This window comes from Anser anser, assembly GCF_964211835.1.
Source record: "Anser anser genome assembly, chromosome: 5".
Lineage (NCBI taxonomy): Eukaryota > Metazoa > Chordata > Aves > Anseriformes > Anatidae > Anser > Anser anser.
Genome location: NC_139725.1, coordinates 63328544 through 63342768, shown reverse-complemented (window position 1 = coordinate 63342768; position 14225 = coordinate 63328544). Strand labels below are relative to the sequence as shown.

The 14225-nt window shown below is 43.9% G+C and overlaps 1 protein-coding gene across 2 annotated transcripts in view; it reads right to left on the bottom strand.

The window, feature by feature from the left end:
- Nucleotides 1–14225, bottom strand: part of LOC310900007 (uncharacterized protein) — a 163368-nt gene that overhangs the window by 93459 nt on the left and 55684 nt on the right. For both annotated transcript variants that reach the window (XM_083837205.1, XM_083837206.1), the window contains exon 2: nt 10507–10684. In XM_083837205.1, coding sequence (XP_083693331.1) covers nt 10507–10684 — 178 coding nt within the window. The remainder of the gene's footprint in view (nt 1–10506; nt 10685–14225) is intronic.

Sequence of the window (14225 nt, the reverse complement as noted above, 5' to 3'; positions counted from 1 at the left end):
AAGGACAGACCAATAGCTTTTATTAACCCTACAAATATTCACCTTTAAAAATACAGTCCTTTTTTTTTTCTGGAGAAATTGCTTTCATATTTATTTTAAAGTACAAAGCAGTTGTGGTTCTCTGTGTGGTTTTACAGTTTACAGTCCCGCACATTTTGCAAACTGTAAAATACGGATGTTTCCCTAGTGGAAAAACTGCACTATAAAAAATTCATGGAGTTTCCTGTTTTCTCATGGAGCTTCAGTATTTGTTCTTTAAAAAATTATCACCCCTGTGGAAGAATCTGGTAGAGCTTAATGGCAAAGAAGCTGCATTCCACAGATGTGCTAAGTGTCCCACTAAGTGCAGGCGAAATGATAAGCTCTGTTAAGAAAGCCGTAGAGTAATTCAGAAGGCCCTGTTACGGTTTTCATTTACTGGTCTGTCCATTTATATAAGAGGTTGTTTCTCCCTGCAGGTTGACTGTTTCCAACCTTGCTATGTCGAGTTTTCCACTGAGCAGAACAGGGTAACCCAGCACAGAACAGAGTGCGCGGTGCAGGAGCGTTATGGGGAGCCAACACCCAAACCCCACAGGGGAGCAGGGACATCACCCAAAGCAGGGTCTGTGCTGGAGTCCTGGCGTATGCAGGGTGCAGAACAGGGACTTCACAGAGCAGGGCTGACAAGAGGGACCAGGTCAGTCCCTGGGAAAGGAATCAGCAGGATGCTAAGTGTACAGGGGGCATCTGACCCACAGCACATGCTGCCCAGGGTTGTGGTAACAGAGGGACAGAAGCATCTTACCCCGCCCTCTGCCTTCCTCAGGAAATCTCCCCGTGTTTGTACCAGCTGGAGGAGCATCTGAGAGGCAAAGGAAAAAAAAAATGTGCCGCAGGGGAGTAATCGAGGACCTGAGGTCTCCCAGGATGCCTGGGTGGCTGATGCATATCACCCCTATCACCCCTTACTTGGGGCTTAAAGTGCTTAAAGGCCAAACCTCTCCCTCCTCCACTGCTACTTTCTCTCCTTCACACCTCCCTTGCATACGGCAGAGGTGTTTCCACTCCTGGCAGCAGTAAGATGGCTTTTAACAGGCACTCCTTAAGAGCATGTTGTGCACGAGGACTGCTGCCCAGAGAGATAGGAGCGGGCTGCCTGCAGACTGGAGTGAGTCCTGGCTGCCTCTCTGCCTCCTGGAAAGGCAGATCCAAGACTACAGCCATGGCAGCAACAACTTCACGCTTAGCTTCTGTGTTCAGTGGTTCTGTGTCCATTTTTTTCTAGCTGTTAAGTGGGCCTGTTGGTAAATATTACTGCCTCACACGGCCTTTGCTTCCCTTGTACCAGGAAATCACTGCTGCAGCAACGCTCCAAGCATTTGTCTCCCAGTACTTTACACGTGGTCACGAGCTGAGGTCTCGCAGCAGCCTTTTCGCTCTATTTATTTTGATATCAGTAACAGGGGGATTCCTGTACACAGTTAAGGGCTTGCTTATCACAAAGCTAGCACGTAACGCTTGTTGCATAACGCTTATCACGTAACGCTGCTGGCATTTTCAGTGCAACTCATAGGAGAAAGACACCAGCTAGGAAGGAAATCTTTTCCAGAAGATCTTTGCACTTGGAAGAATATCTACAAACGTCTACAAAACCTCGGGAAAGGGACGTTTTTGTCATAGAAAGAACAATTGTTTGGCCTATCACCTCCGTCATCCCAGCTGAATTTATCAAACCAGAAAATCCGGTGCTGTCAATGGAGTTCTTTTTCATTCATTCCAAGACTTTCAGTACAGAATCAGATATTCACATCTACAAATAACATGAAGCTGCCTGCACTACTGCCTCAAGGGACCCATGAGTCACACTGGAAGATCTTCCTCAGCTACACAGGAGCCCTGGAAATTCAGGTAAGGAGAGAGAGAAGTTCGGAGACTTCCTACAGTGACACAGCCAGGCGACACAGAGCAAGCAACATGGCAATTCTTTTTTTCTTTTCTCCCTCTCTTATTTTAAATTTATTTTTTAAGAATCTTACAGTTCTCTGCACTTCCATACTGGTTTAAAGACTAACCAGAGCTGGGGACAAGCTCTGTCGGTTCTTCATTATACCCACAGGCTGCCATAGGCAGGCTGAGCAAGAGCACGGTGCGAGAGCTGGTAGGAGATTTCTCCATACCTAAGACCTCTACAAGGTTTTCTCCTTGTGCTGCAAAACACAGCTTCAAATCTCAGAACTCAAACCCAATACAGTTCCTGCTCGCCCTCTGTATTCCCCCCAGACTTTTTTTTTTTCTTTTTTACTGAATGGCCATAAACTTCACCAACAGATTCCATACGGGTTATGTTACACCACCACCCGACTCCAAATCAATTACAGTCCAAAGGGATAGAGTTGCAGAGAGTCTGCAAAGCCCAGTCCCGGCGTTTCCACGAGGGGCTGAGAAACCACAGAGCTAAGAACAGAGCCTGGGGATCCAGCTGAAAGAACGGCATGATTTCACAATGGGACTGGGAGGCAGAAGACCTAGGTTTGTGTGCCAGCTCTGCTGCTGACTGCCTGTGTGAGATCAATCTCTTTATTTCTGTGTCTCGGTATACGGCTCCTTGCACACCGCAGTCCCCATCCTCGGGGCCTCTCTGTGCTGATGCTCCACGATAAAGATGCAGAATGCTTTCTGGGGGACTAAGGCACCGGGAGGGTCTGGGATTCTGTTTCAACACCCCACCAGGTATTGCCACTGTCGTTCCAAGAAACATGAGCATGCTGATCAGTAAGAACTACCAGAATAAACCACGCTCTTCTCTAACAGCCATCATTAGGAGGAGAATCACAGCAACGTAAGGACGGAAGGGACTTAATTCACCGAGGTCTGTTTCCTGCTATTACAAGCAACCATGTCACACAATCCTTTTCATAAGTCGCACGTGTTTGTTTATCAGGTGTACTTTACCTGGCTGAACTTGAGGTGTAACGTAAGGAAGCAAAGTAGCCAAACAAAAGAGCAACACCTTCTCCGCAAGCGCTGACTGTGAAGCATACACCATGGAGATGAGAGATTAGGCAAGTCGGGGCTGTGTAGATCCCATGAATGAAGCCCTCCACAACGTACACGGGACAGCGAGCCATGCTCTGCGCCAGCTGTGAGCAACCTGCGTCGCTGCTGAAGGCTGCTGCCTGCCAGCTCGGGCCTGAAACCTTTGGGGTCGCTTGTTTTCTGCTGATCTCAGCAGAAAGGGGACCTTTTCTAATGAAAGAAGTTCAACTCCTTACCCTCTTCAGCTGCTTTAGTTTAAGTCTGAACTCAGCAAAGCCAGAAAAATCTGAGACTCACAGCTAAAGACCCTCAGTTTGTCTCACCGAACTGAGAAAAGCAGCAATTACCAGGCACTGTTGTAAGAAAGGGTTGCAGGGCCTGGTAGAAGTGCTGCGTACCTGCATGTCCCGGTGGGGCACAGCCTGAAGTCTTGGCTCAGTTTTAAACCCAGCACAGCTTGGAAGGATATTAAAGAAAGGCTAATGAAAGAAACAAGCGAATATTTCTGGATAAACCAGCGGAAGATGCTGTTGCTAAGCACCTGTTTGATAAGTTAAATAAAGAAACATGACACATCATCCAAAAGCCTAAAGCCAAATTTCTCTCTGGCATAGCTCTACTAAATCAATCAAATTGCACAAGGACTGAACTTGGTTCAAAACACCTCTGCCTAGCAGCCGCTCAGGATCTGCCCTTCCCAGTTTTAGCACTGTTTCTCCAAAAGAATCGCGATGTAGAGCAGGGAGTTCACCACAAAGTCAGCCTTTGTAGATTTGAAGTTAAGGGGAGGGGAAGGGGGGGTCACTGTTCCTCTCTTGCCTAACCTGCCTTGAACTTCTCCGCCGCAGGAACTCGGAGAAGTGGCAGATATGTTAGCGCCTCGCAGCGCATTCAGCCTGACATCGGCGCAGAAAGAAAAAAAACCTTCACTCGCCAGCTTTTGATACGACCTGGACAACAAACGGCTTGGAAGAGTTCCTCTTTCCTCGGCAGCGAAAATCGTGGTAAAGCACCATCTTGAGAGTTCCCAAAGAGATTCGTTTACAAAGATCAGTATAGGGGAGGCTTGTTTGGTCTCCCGAGATGTATCTCATCCTCTGACAATTCACTGAGACCTTTGCTGTATCTAGCTATATGTGTATAATTATCTGCTCGGATACCTGAGCTTCTATGCAACGGCCTTACTCCAAGTAACCCAAACTATCCCCAAGGCATGGCACGCACAGAATGGCCAGGGCAGGGAAGGGAGGAGGGGCAGCGGACTTCCCTCGTTTGCTGCTGGAAATCGGCATTTTAGGGCCTTGTAGTCATTTCCTTGCTAGTGTGAGGAAAGTTTTTGTACATTTATATAAAATAGGAGGCCAGAAGTGCACACCCCCATCTTACTTCCTAATATATTATGTCCTCCCCTGCCGAGTCCTGGGACTTAGTCTGGATTTGGTAACTGAAGTAATATAAATGTTAGCTAAGAAGTATTCCAGCAATATGGTTCCAATTTAAGCTTGTTTTGAAGTCTAAAGGACCAATATGTCTCAGCGATTCTTCACTGGACGCTTAGCTCTAATGCAATTTGTGCAGAAGTGCACGCCGCTCTCTAGAAGCCCTCGTGCGACGCTCCAGAAAACAGGTTCATGCCCGAGCAGGATGCGGAGCAGCCACGAGCGCCGGGCCCTTGCTGGTAGCTCCCTCGCCTCTCCCGCCTTGCGGGGCTTTGCTCAGCACCCGGTGCTGTGCTCGCCAGGCCTCACGCACATATAAAGGAGTGCAGGCACGGCGCGTTGCCCCCGGTTTCACTCTCCTTACCCTCTTGCATTTCGGAGGCGACGCAAGGCACCTCGGAAGGAAGCCCTCCCCTGCAAGCTGTCGGCGCTTTACTTCCATGCCGTGCTCCTCGCAACGCTGCCTTTATTTGTGTAGACATGCATTCTCAAGGTTCGCCTGCCCCCTTTTCCTCCCTCACACCCCTACGGAGCCCCTGCCTGAATCCAAGTAATGAGCTAACCCATGGAACTCATTGCCCTTTATCTTGCTGGGGAACGTGCACCTTTTGAACTGCCATCTGCAGATTGTGTTGATGCACTGACTTGTTAACTGTGCCATACTGTGAAGGAAATGGCATGATTTAGATCAAGTGCTCTGGACGGCTGTTCATAAGAAACACTTGAGCCAAGCTGTTACTGCTCAGGATGTGCCCTGGGGAGAGGGGTTTCGTTTCGGGTCATGCTCTTGCCTTGTATGAGGGCAGGCGCAAAGTACTGAAATCACAGTCCTTCCCTGAAGCTGAGGGGAGGGGGGGAGGAGAAACATTATGAAACCATAGAAGCGAAGCTGCCAAATTAACTTCTCACCCTTTCAATCACACTCCAGAGGATAAAAGCCTAACATTTCTGCCTCAGAAACAGGCTCAGTTTACACCAAACAAGTTATTTCTCTAATTTATCAGCCTTGCCAGCTATCATTCTAATTATTGGAAACCTCAGACTTTTTATGAAGTCAGATGTACAGCATATTTGCATGGCTGTAACGTATCACTAGATAAATAGGTCTGGAGGAAAGAAAGGCTTTTTGAAAGGAATCTGCAGGTTTCTTTACACAGTTAGGGCTTTAAGGACACTATCACCAAAAAAAAAAATGGTTCTGGATTTAATTTGCTTTAAAAAAAATGCAGCTTTCGACATAACACAACATAGCTAAAATCAACAAGAGGGGAGGAGGCTGTGACGGAAAGCTCATCAAAAGCCTCCCATGGACTTTCCCTGGCTCCGGGTCAGGCCTTCATTCTTTCTCTTCGCTTGCATAGTAGCAAAGCCCGGGGACAGCCTGACACCCGGCAGCCAGGCCAGCCCGGAGGCGCAGCCCGAGAGCCATCTAGACAGAGCGCTCGCCCAGCCTTCCCCAACACAAACCCTGATTTGTCCATTATATGTAAATGGATGATTAGAGTCATTCTCTAAGACAAATTTACTTTTCTGCACACTCTAAATCTGTTTAGTCACTTTAAAGGTGTCAATTATTGGAGCATGCTAAGACTATGAATTTCTTAGTAATAGCTTTAATAACATTTTGAAATGAAAAGCAGATACCTTGAAGTTGGCTTACTTTGAAAAGACATATGAGTAGATCTGGTTTTAATTTATGTCCTATTCTACATCTGGAATCCCTTATAATTAAAACTAAAAGCTGGACTACTACTTCCACCTGTCAAATGATGAAAAGATGAATGCACTAATAGCTTACTAAATAGCCCAACATGATAGAGTTTACTTTCCCGTTCCATACAGTAAAAAAGGATTTTGGACAGGAGGCTAAAGGTCTTTGGTCATTACTAATAACACGCTTTCAGTATTAACCTACGTACCCCACTACCACCACCATCAGTGCCTTTTAGCACTCAGATCTCTAAGCTGCACTTTGCATTTTCATTAGATGTGTGTATTCATCTCTGCTGCTGCGGTGTTTCAGGCCTTCCCAGTCCACAGGTTGTCTGCCACGTAGATCCTCTCTTCTCTAACCATTTTCAACCACTCCACATTTTTGTTCCGCTCGTTTTCTTTTCTCATATTAACTGCCTCAATCTGTCGAGTTTTCCATTTATGTTTCTGAAGCACTCATCTCCCAATGACAGCTTTGTCATTAATGTGGGCAGTCCAGGACATGTGACAACTTAGACCCTATTTTGCATCTTCTTGTGCTATTCCTTTATGATCCCAACCCTCCTGTTCCTGTCGATTCACCTGTCTCATCTTACCACACTGCCTGACTCGGAGAATTTCACTGCACACATTTGTACAGAACCGAACAAAACTGGACCCTCAAACGATACGTCGGGCTTTGGGGTACAGACACAACATTAAAAAATGACACTTGTTGGATAAACATTTTAAAATTTCTCTCTTACAGAAATACTGAGTGCTTTTTCTCCTGTGTGCTCATACATCACCCATGAGTCTTTATACATGTGCGGCCAGATTAGGAACCTTTTACGGGAATCCAAGAGATTCCAGCTCTCCAGTGCGAGGCTACAGCCTCTTCTGGCCCTTCACAGGCATTCTTTCCAGCAAAACGTTGCCCATTTATCTTCAAAGCTGTTACCAAAAAAAAACCCACACACAACAGAAGGGCGAACCCATTTGAAGTGCTACACATTAATTTTAAAAATAAATGAAAAGCAAAGGAGTTAGTTTCGAAAGGAAAACTTTGGTTCCGTCCTCGCGCAGCCCTTGCAGTAGACAGCCAGTTGTGTGGGCAGTCTCCGAAGATTAATTGTCTCATCGCCTGCTCTCGTTTCCTCTGTCCACAGAAATATGAAAATATCCGATTTGGAAAACAGGACTGAGCTTGAAAAATAGTTTGGAATAGTCCAAACTGTGAAGGCTCTACTCTAGATACAGCAGTCTTATTAACGCTGTTGCTGGTACTACTGCTCTACTAACAGCTCTTTCTAGTGAACAACGACGACGACAACCACAGAACAGTGATTCCTACAGTTCTGGATACTGCTGAATAAGGTATTTTCGTATTGCTGTGTTTCCCCAAGGAAAAGGAAAGTCTTGTCTCCCAAGTCCCTAGAGAGCTGCCCAAATGCCTCCTTGGCATATCGATGCCAGGAGCTGTAGATATTCGAGCAAAATACTTTAGCTCCGGCAGAGAGTTATGGAAAAAGCTGTCCCAAATATTACAAATGCGCAGCACTCGACTTCTTACGTCAAAGCAAAGAGTAATGTTTCAACTGCCCCAGCAAGTAGGAAATGATGCAGGTATTAAACATTATTACGAGAACAGAGACACATTAGTTACTGTTTATCCACCAGGACTGTGAATGGAACTTTTTGTTGTGAAGGATTTTCATGGGGAAAGTTAATACACTTTGTCCAGACCATGAGATGGTACAAATCAGTGTAGTTCCATCTAAATCAATGGATCAGTGTTGATTTACAGCAGCTGAGGATCAACCCCCTCTTTTTGGGTCTGCTGAGGATTGTATAACATATACTGCCTAGAAACACTGATGACAAATTTGAAACTGTGTAGGGATATGCTGAACCGAAAGCCTGATTCAAACCCAAACTGGCTACTCTCCTTTTAAATCACTGAGAGCTGCTGTCTTAAATGGTACTGTCAAACGAGCATTTTTAAACATGTATCAAAATCTAGCGGCTGCACCCTCTGGTCTGTGCCGCGCATACTGCATTCCATACAAACTCAAACCCGCCTAGTGCCGATTCATAAATGATGTGTTGGTTTAATCTATTTTTCACAGGGGGTGTTTCAGAGAAGGAAAATTAGAAACAGGTAGAGGGGACTATTATTACTGTCTCATAGTGTGCTCTTGTACATGAGGATTGGATTAAGATAACATCTGGTCCATATTTCTTGAACTATTTCCCTTTTATCACAAGAAAATCGGCAACCCATCTCACAACTGCTCCTAATTTAGATCTAAATATCACTGATGAAACATTGTACAACATGCTGTTATCTATTAAAATGATTTCCCTGAAGGAACAGTGGATACTTTTATATTTTCCAGTGAAGCCAACCATATTCCCCCTTAGCACTAACTAGTTGCCTTATAATCAAACACTCGAATGGTAACTGCAAAATCCCTTTGGAAAAAACAAGCGAGTCCCCATTGAATATTCAGCTGGTGTAAATTAATGCATGTCCACTGACTGAACTGAAGCAATGACCATTTACACCACCTTCCTTAGGACACAACTCTGATTCATACACGGCCCAAACCTGCAAGGTGCTAAATATCTTCTGCACTGACTGGTTTTAGGAGGAGCTGGTTAAAGCTAAATCCAGGCTCAAATACATAATTTAGCAAAAGATTTTAAGCATGTGCTCCAGGGTTTGACTTCTACAGACAGCGGAGGAACAATGAACAGTCCTGAGATTTTCTTTAGGAAGCAGAAAGGCAGAGCACAGTACGCTGTCATCCCTCCCATTTGGTTCAAACAGAAAAACTGTCAGTGGAATGCAGTAATCTTTTTTTCAGCACTTTGCAGAGTTCAAGTCCCCAGAAAGCAGCCTATTGAGTTCAGCAAATAAAAACTTCTGTTTTCTTCACGAGTCTATAATTCATTTTCATGGACAGTAAATCAGAAAAGGGAGAAAAAAAAAAAGCATTTTACAATCTCAAACTATTTTGCATACCTTCAGTGCACATCAGTTTTAGCCATTTCCATCGCATCCTTACCACTTAAAACAGGGGAATTAGATAAGCATACATTCCCTGTATTAACTGGTTTAATTTAAAAGTAATTTCCACCATCTGGAATTACTATTTACTGTTGTTTGGAGGAGGAAAAAAAAAAAGAATCTGAAACTGTAGAAAAGATCATCACAATTTCTTTCAAAGAATAACCAATCTGAAGGAGGGAGAAGCATATAAGGAATGTAATTGATTGTCCACCAGTGAACTCATGTATTTTGGAGGGAATTCTGAGAATAAAAAGCCACTAGCAGTTATCACCGGTCAGACTGGAGCCATTCATTTTTCACCTGCTTGTGTTTGTTGTCTGGCAACCAGTCAAGGGTGCTGTTAGCAGAATTAAGCTCCAGAAGAAAAGATTGCCCTGTAGGAGGTAAGATAATGACTGGAAAGTGTGGCTTGTTATCAGTATCACAATAAGGACCAGGTCAGAAAGGATTCAGTGTGGGTTTCATTTCAAACAGGTAATCTCTGCTGAAATAATAGAGTAATTGTTGCTTTGAAACCTTTATGTACAGCAGCATACTACAGCTCATTTGATACAGATTCTGGACTTAATGAAGAACTCTAACAGGCCTGAAACAGACACACAGAGAAAACAGGAAAAAAAACAGTGCAGCAGTGGAAAATGTCTTTATCCTGTAATTCCAGGTCAATATAGTGAAACATAAAATATTATTCAGGGCAGTTTTATACCTTGATTTATGTCTCCCCTCCTTCTCAGGCTGCGTTCTATCTGTCTATAAAGTTTTGGTCTATAAACATGCAGTAACGTAATACAAAATATTGCAAGAGTAATAACATATGTAATTATAGTGTATCTCACAAATCCTGAACACCAGCAATGAATCAAAGATTTCCAGGGCAATTCCTTGAAATACAACTTTTTCTAAGTTTTATTCAAAGGCTTGAAAGAAGTCACTGGGACAAGCTGCAAGAGCAAGATGCACTTTGTAGCTGATGTTGATGGACAGCATTTTACGTTTTTCTGGCAAACCGCCTAAATGTTTGCCTTGAAAAGTAATTGTTGAGTGGGCCTTTCCTTTTTTTCTTTGTAAAGATAATGCAGCTTTCTCTCAGTCATCTCCTTTAGAAATGTACATTAACTGCCCGGAGATTAATCTGCTGTTTGGGATCATATTGTTTGCAGAAAGCGCTACCCAGCAGAATAGTTGAACTTCTAAGTTTCAAAATACAAAGGGTGAGCTGGTAAACACTGCCAAAGTACAGAGAAAATAAGGGAAAGAATTGTCTTTTCTATGGCCTCTTACCTTAGGGCAACCTTGGGTTTCCAAGCTTTGGAGGCATTTAAAGATAGCTTCACTTTGGTGCGGACGTCGTCAGTCTTATACACAGTCCTTTTAAATCCGAGACACAAGGAGGGACACAAGGAAGCCTGGTGGAAGCAGGTCAAGGCTATAACATCTTCCACTGGAGCCCTTCTGAGTTCTGGATGTGGAGCAGAAAACAATACGTTATGCAGGGTTCTTATACATGGAGACAGTTCCCTGATCCTCCTTCAGTTACTGCAGGGCTTGTTACAGCCCTCAAACCTAGAGATGATGCATCCAGTCTAAGATCTCAGCCCAGCATCTCAGTGCTGAATCCACAAACATACTCTGTGGGTATAATGCCCACTGTTACGTGACGCATTTCTGAGTTTCTGTGGGTGTGCGCACCCCCACTCCCTCCCTGGGCTCCTGCTAGCATTCATCATCATACTTTCTTATACCTGGATTCAGATATGAGATAATTTTCACTTTAGAGTCTTGAAGAGTTGGCCAAGGAGCTCTAAGCTTGTACAGTTTTTATTTAAGAAATCTTGGAAAAACAGGGGATTTGCAAAAAAATAATTTATGGACCAGCATTTCTATAAAAGAAGGGAATCATGGGTAACTAGAAAAGGGTCAACACAGCATCAATTCCAAACAAGACTATTATAAAATTGTGATGAGATGAAATCAGTTATAAAGCTAAAGGCTCACAACCCAGATAGTATCAATCCTCTCGATGTAATGGAATACAAGTCTTAAATGCTTTAAATGTTTTCATGATTATAAATTTTTTTGGTAAAAAGCAGTGGAGCTGACAAAATAAATCAGAAAGATCTGCAGGGTACACTTCACAAAATGTCAATTTTAAACAAATACTTTACAAAAACTGATTCAGAACCCAGTCTATGGCTTGAATATGGCCAAGAAACCACTTCATATGGGAAATCTAGTCCAAAGGGGCACAGGATGTTGTCTGGCAGCACCAAGAATTATAGCACAGGGATATACCTCACTGTGCTCAGTGCCACTCAAGAATGTTATCAGAGTTCAGAAGAAGAGAGTATTGCTGCTGATGAAGTTTGCAGATGGCACAAAGCTGGGTGAAGCAACGAGTAACAGTGAAGCTGTCGATTCTTCAGGCTGATCTGGACTACTTAGAAGGTGGAACTCATTTGTCTCTTTATATATTTTGCAAAACAACCAGATGCAAGGTCATACATGGTTTTTAGGATCACATGGTGCAGATCATAGCTTTTAGACCAGTTTTAGTATTTAGTCATACACATTTTGCAATGGTGAGTGCTACAGAAAACATGTGGAATGATTTGCTAGGGTCAATGCAGACACAATAGAAGTTGACAACAGGGATAGATGTGGAAAACACTGTCAGATTTGCCTCTCTATACTTTTTACCTGTATTCTTTGTACCTTCTCTCAGCACCGAATTAGGGCTGTCAGAACTATAAAGGCAAAGGGCTCAGAACTCAGTTCTTCTATATTGCTCCCACTGCCAAATACAATTTCGGCTATAGGGAAATTGGCCTATAGGGAAATTATTTTCTGGTCCTAGACAGCAAGAAAACAAGAATGATAGGCTAGCTTGGCATTAAGAGCTATTTGCTTCCTACATGGGATACATTAGTTATGATTTTGCCTCTTGAGCAAGGCCAGTCGCTCCAATCGCTCCAAACCTATCCCAGTGGAAACGTTCACACTGTCCTAATGCTGTCTGCACTGCCTACAGGTAACACTAATTGGTTCTGCATCCAGGGAGGAGAAAGGTACCAAGCTTGAAGGAGACTCAGTGTCTCGGCCTTTTAAAGTTGATAGCTGAAACAGTGACTTGCTTGTGCCTTGTATTTTGCTAACCTATCCCAATTATTCTTTTTGCTTCTGTGATGCCTTGGAGGCAGAGACATCACTGCACAGACCAAAGAAAGATGGAAAGCTCCCCATTCGTAATAAAACTTAGACTTGGATTCTGAAACGAGCTCCACAGGAGCAGCCTCCAGGCTCTCATGACTCCACTGAAGTCACCGGGGAGCACACAGGCTTGCCTACAGAAGGATCATGGCAGATTTGAGCATATGAGCTGAGGGGGCTGATCCTGCTAACACTTCATACCAGGCACAGAGCCAGGTGCACAGAGAGATTCAAACTAAATCCTAATTAAGTGTCTGAATTCCCGGTGAAATTCATGGGTAGTTAGATGCCTAAATATCAGTGGGGTTATTGATCCAGCTGCTTATCACTGTGAGTAGTATCCCACTGCTTTCTAGAGCAGATGATGGCATTTGCCATTTGATTCCAATTTATCTGTTCCTTTTTTTTTTCTTGAATGTGAGAGAAGTTCTGAGGATGACTGCACTGTCATTAACTGTACATGTGCTAGCACTTTCTCAAAGGAAAGGAATGACATATCAATGTAAACCTGAGCCCCGGCAACACAGGAAGAAAATAAGTATATCACTAGAAAACACAAGGCTTGAAATTTGTAGCGAACATATACTATAAAGCCTTGTAAAAGAGCTAGATCTTAAAGAAATGTATATGGTCTGAAACATAACAACACTATGCTTTTTGCCACATTACCACTGAAATTAGCTGATAAAAATGTTTGGCGAATAAGCCAATATAAAAACATTCTGATTTCACACCAAAGGCATGCTCAGCTTCTAACAGGAACTAAGAATCCTGCACTTATTAGATCATATCTTTGCTACCCACTCAGAGTAAATGATTGATATAACAGACGTGTTGAATCAAGATGCTAGTTCATTCTTTTCTTTTTTTATGCAGGCACTTTCAGCCAACAGATTTTTTCCCCCAGAATATCTGTGATTCCTCAGATTCTTTGAGGCTATTCCCTTAATAATTGGAGGAGCTGCCTGAGCAAAAAGCTGCAGCACAATGCCTGCTCTCTGCTGAAAGAGCTCCCTGGGTTGGAGGCGCACACAGCCTGTCTATGCTGCTGCAATCAAACCAACCCAGCTTGAGAAAGTATAAACACCGTGGTGGGCAGAACAGCCAAAAGCAGGGGGACAGAAGGGAAAACGGTCAGGTCACTGTTATTTCTTTAACAGATTAGGGTCTGATCTAGGTCCTGCTGAAGTCTGTGACACAGTTCCTATCAAGTTCAACAGAAGCAACCTTTGAGAGCGTTTTCTTGCCAACTGTCTGAGTAATATGGATGGGCCCTACGGATTTCCATGGCAAAGAAAATATTCCTTCCCTGTCTCCCAATCTATATAGTTCTTCAGCTCTTCTTTAAAAGAGCAGCACCTTAAGGAGGTGGGACCCCACTTGTATTCCTCCTGTCCTCAGTCCCTCTTTGCATATTAGGACTCATGAGTGGGGATTTTCAGGGACTTTCAGATGTGGGACATACCATTAAAGAAAGCAGCAACTCTTCTCCATGTGTATTTACAAGAGCAGTCACTCTCCCTGCTCATGTCTGGAGAGGAGTAAAGGGAATCTGCAGACTAACAACTGGACAGTTACCTGACTCTGCGCTGCAGCAGGTGAAAAGCGCTACACCACCCAGACTTCTGCAAACCACGAGCAGATGCTCACAAGCCACAGGATTTTAACTTTTGCTTAGAGCATCCCCTCTGTTCTGACACGCTGCCTCTGTCCCACGCTGTGCCCAGACACGGGGAGGCACTTTCAAGCTCCTTACACCTGACTGTACAAATGCACATCCATCAGCTGCCCGT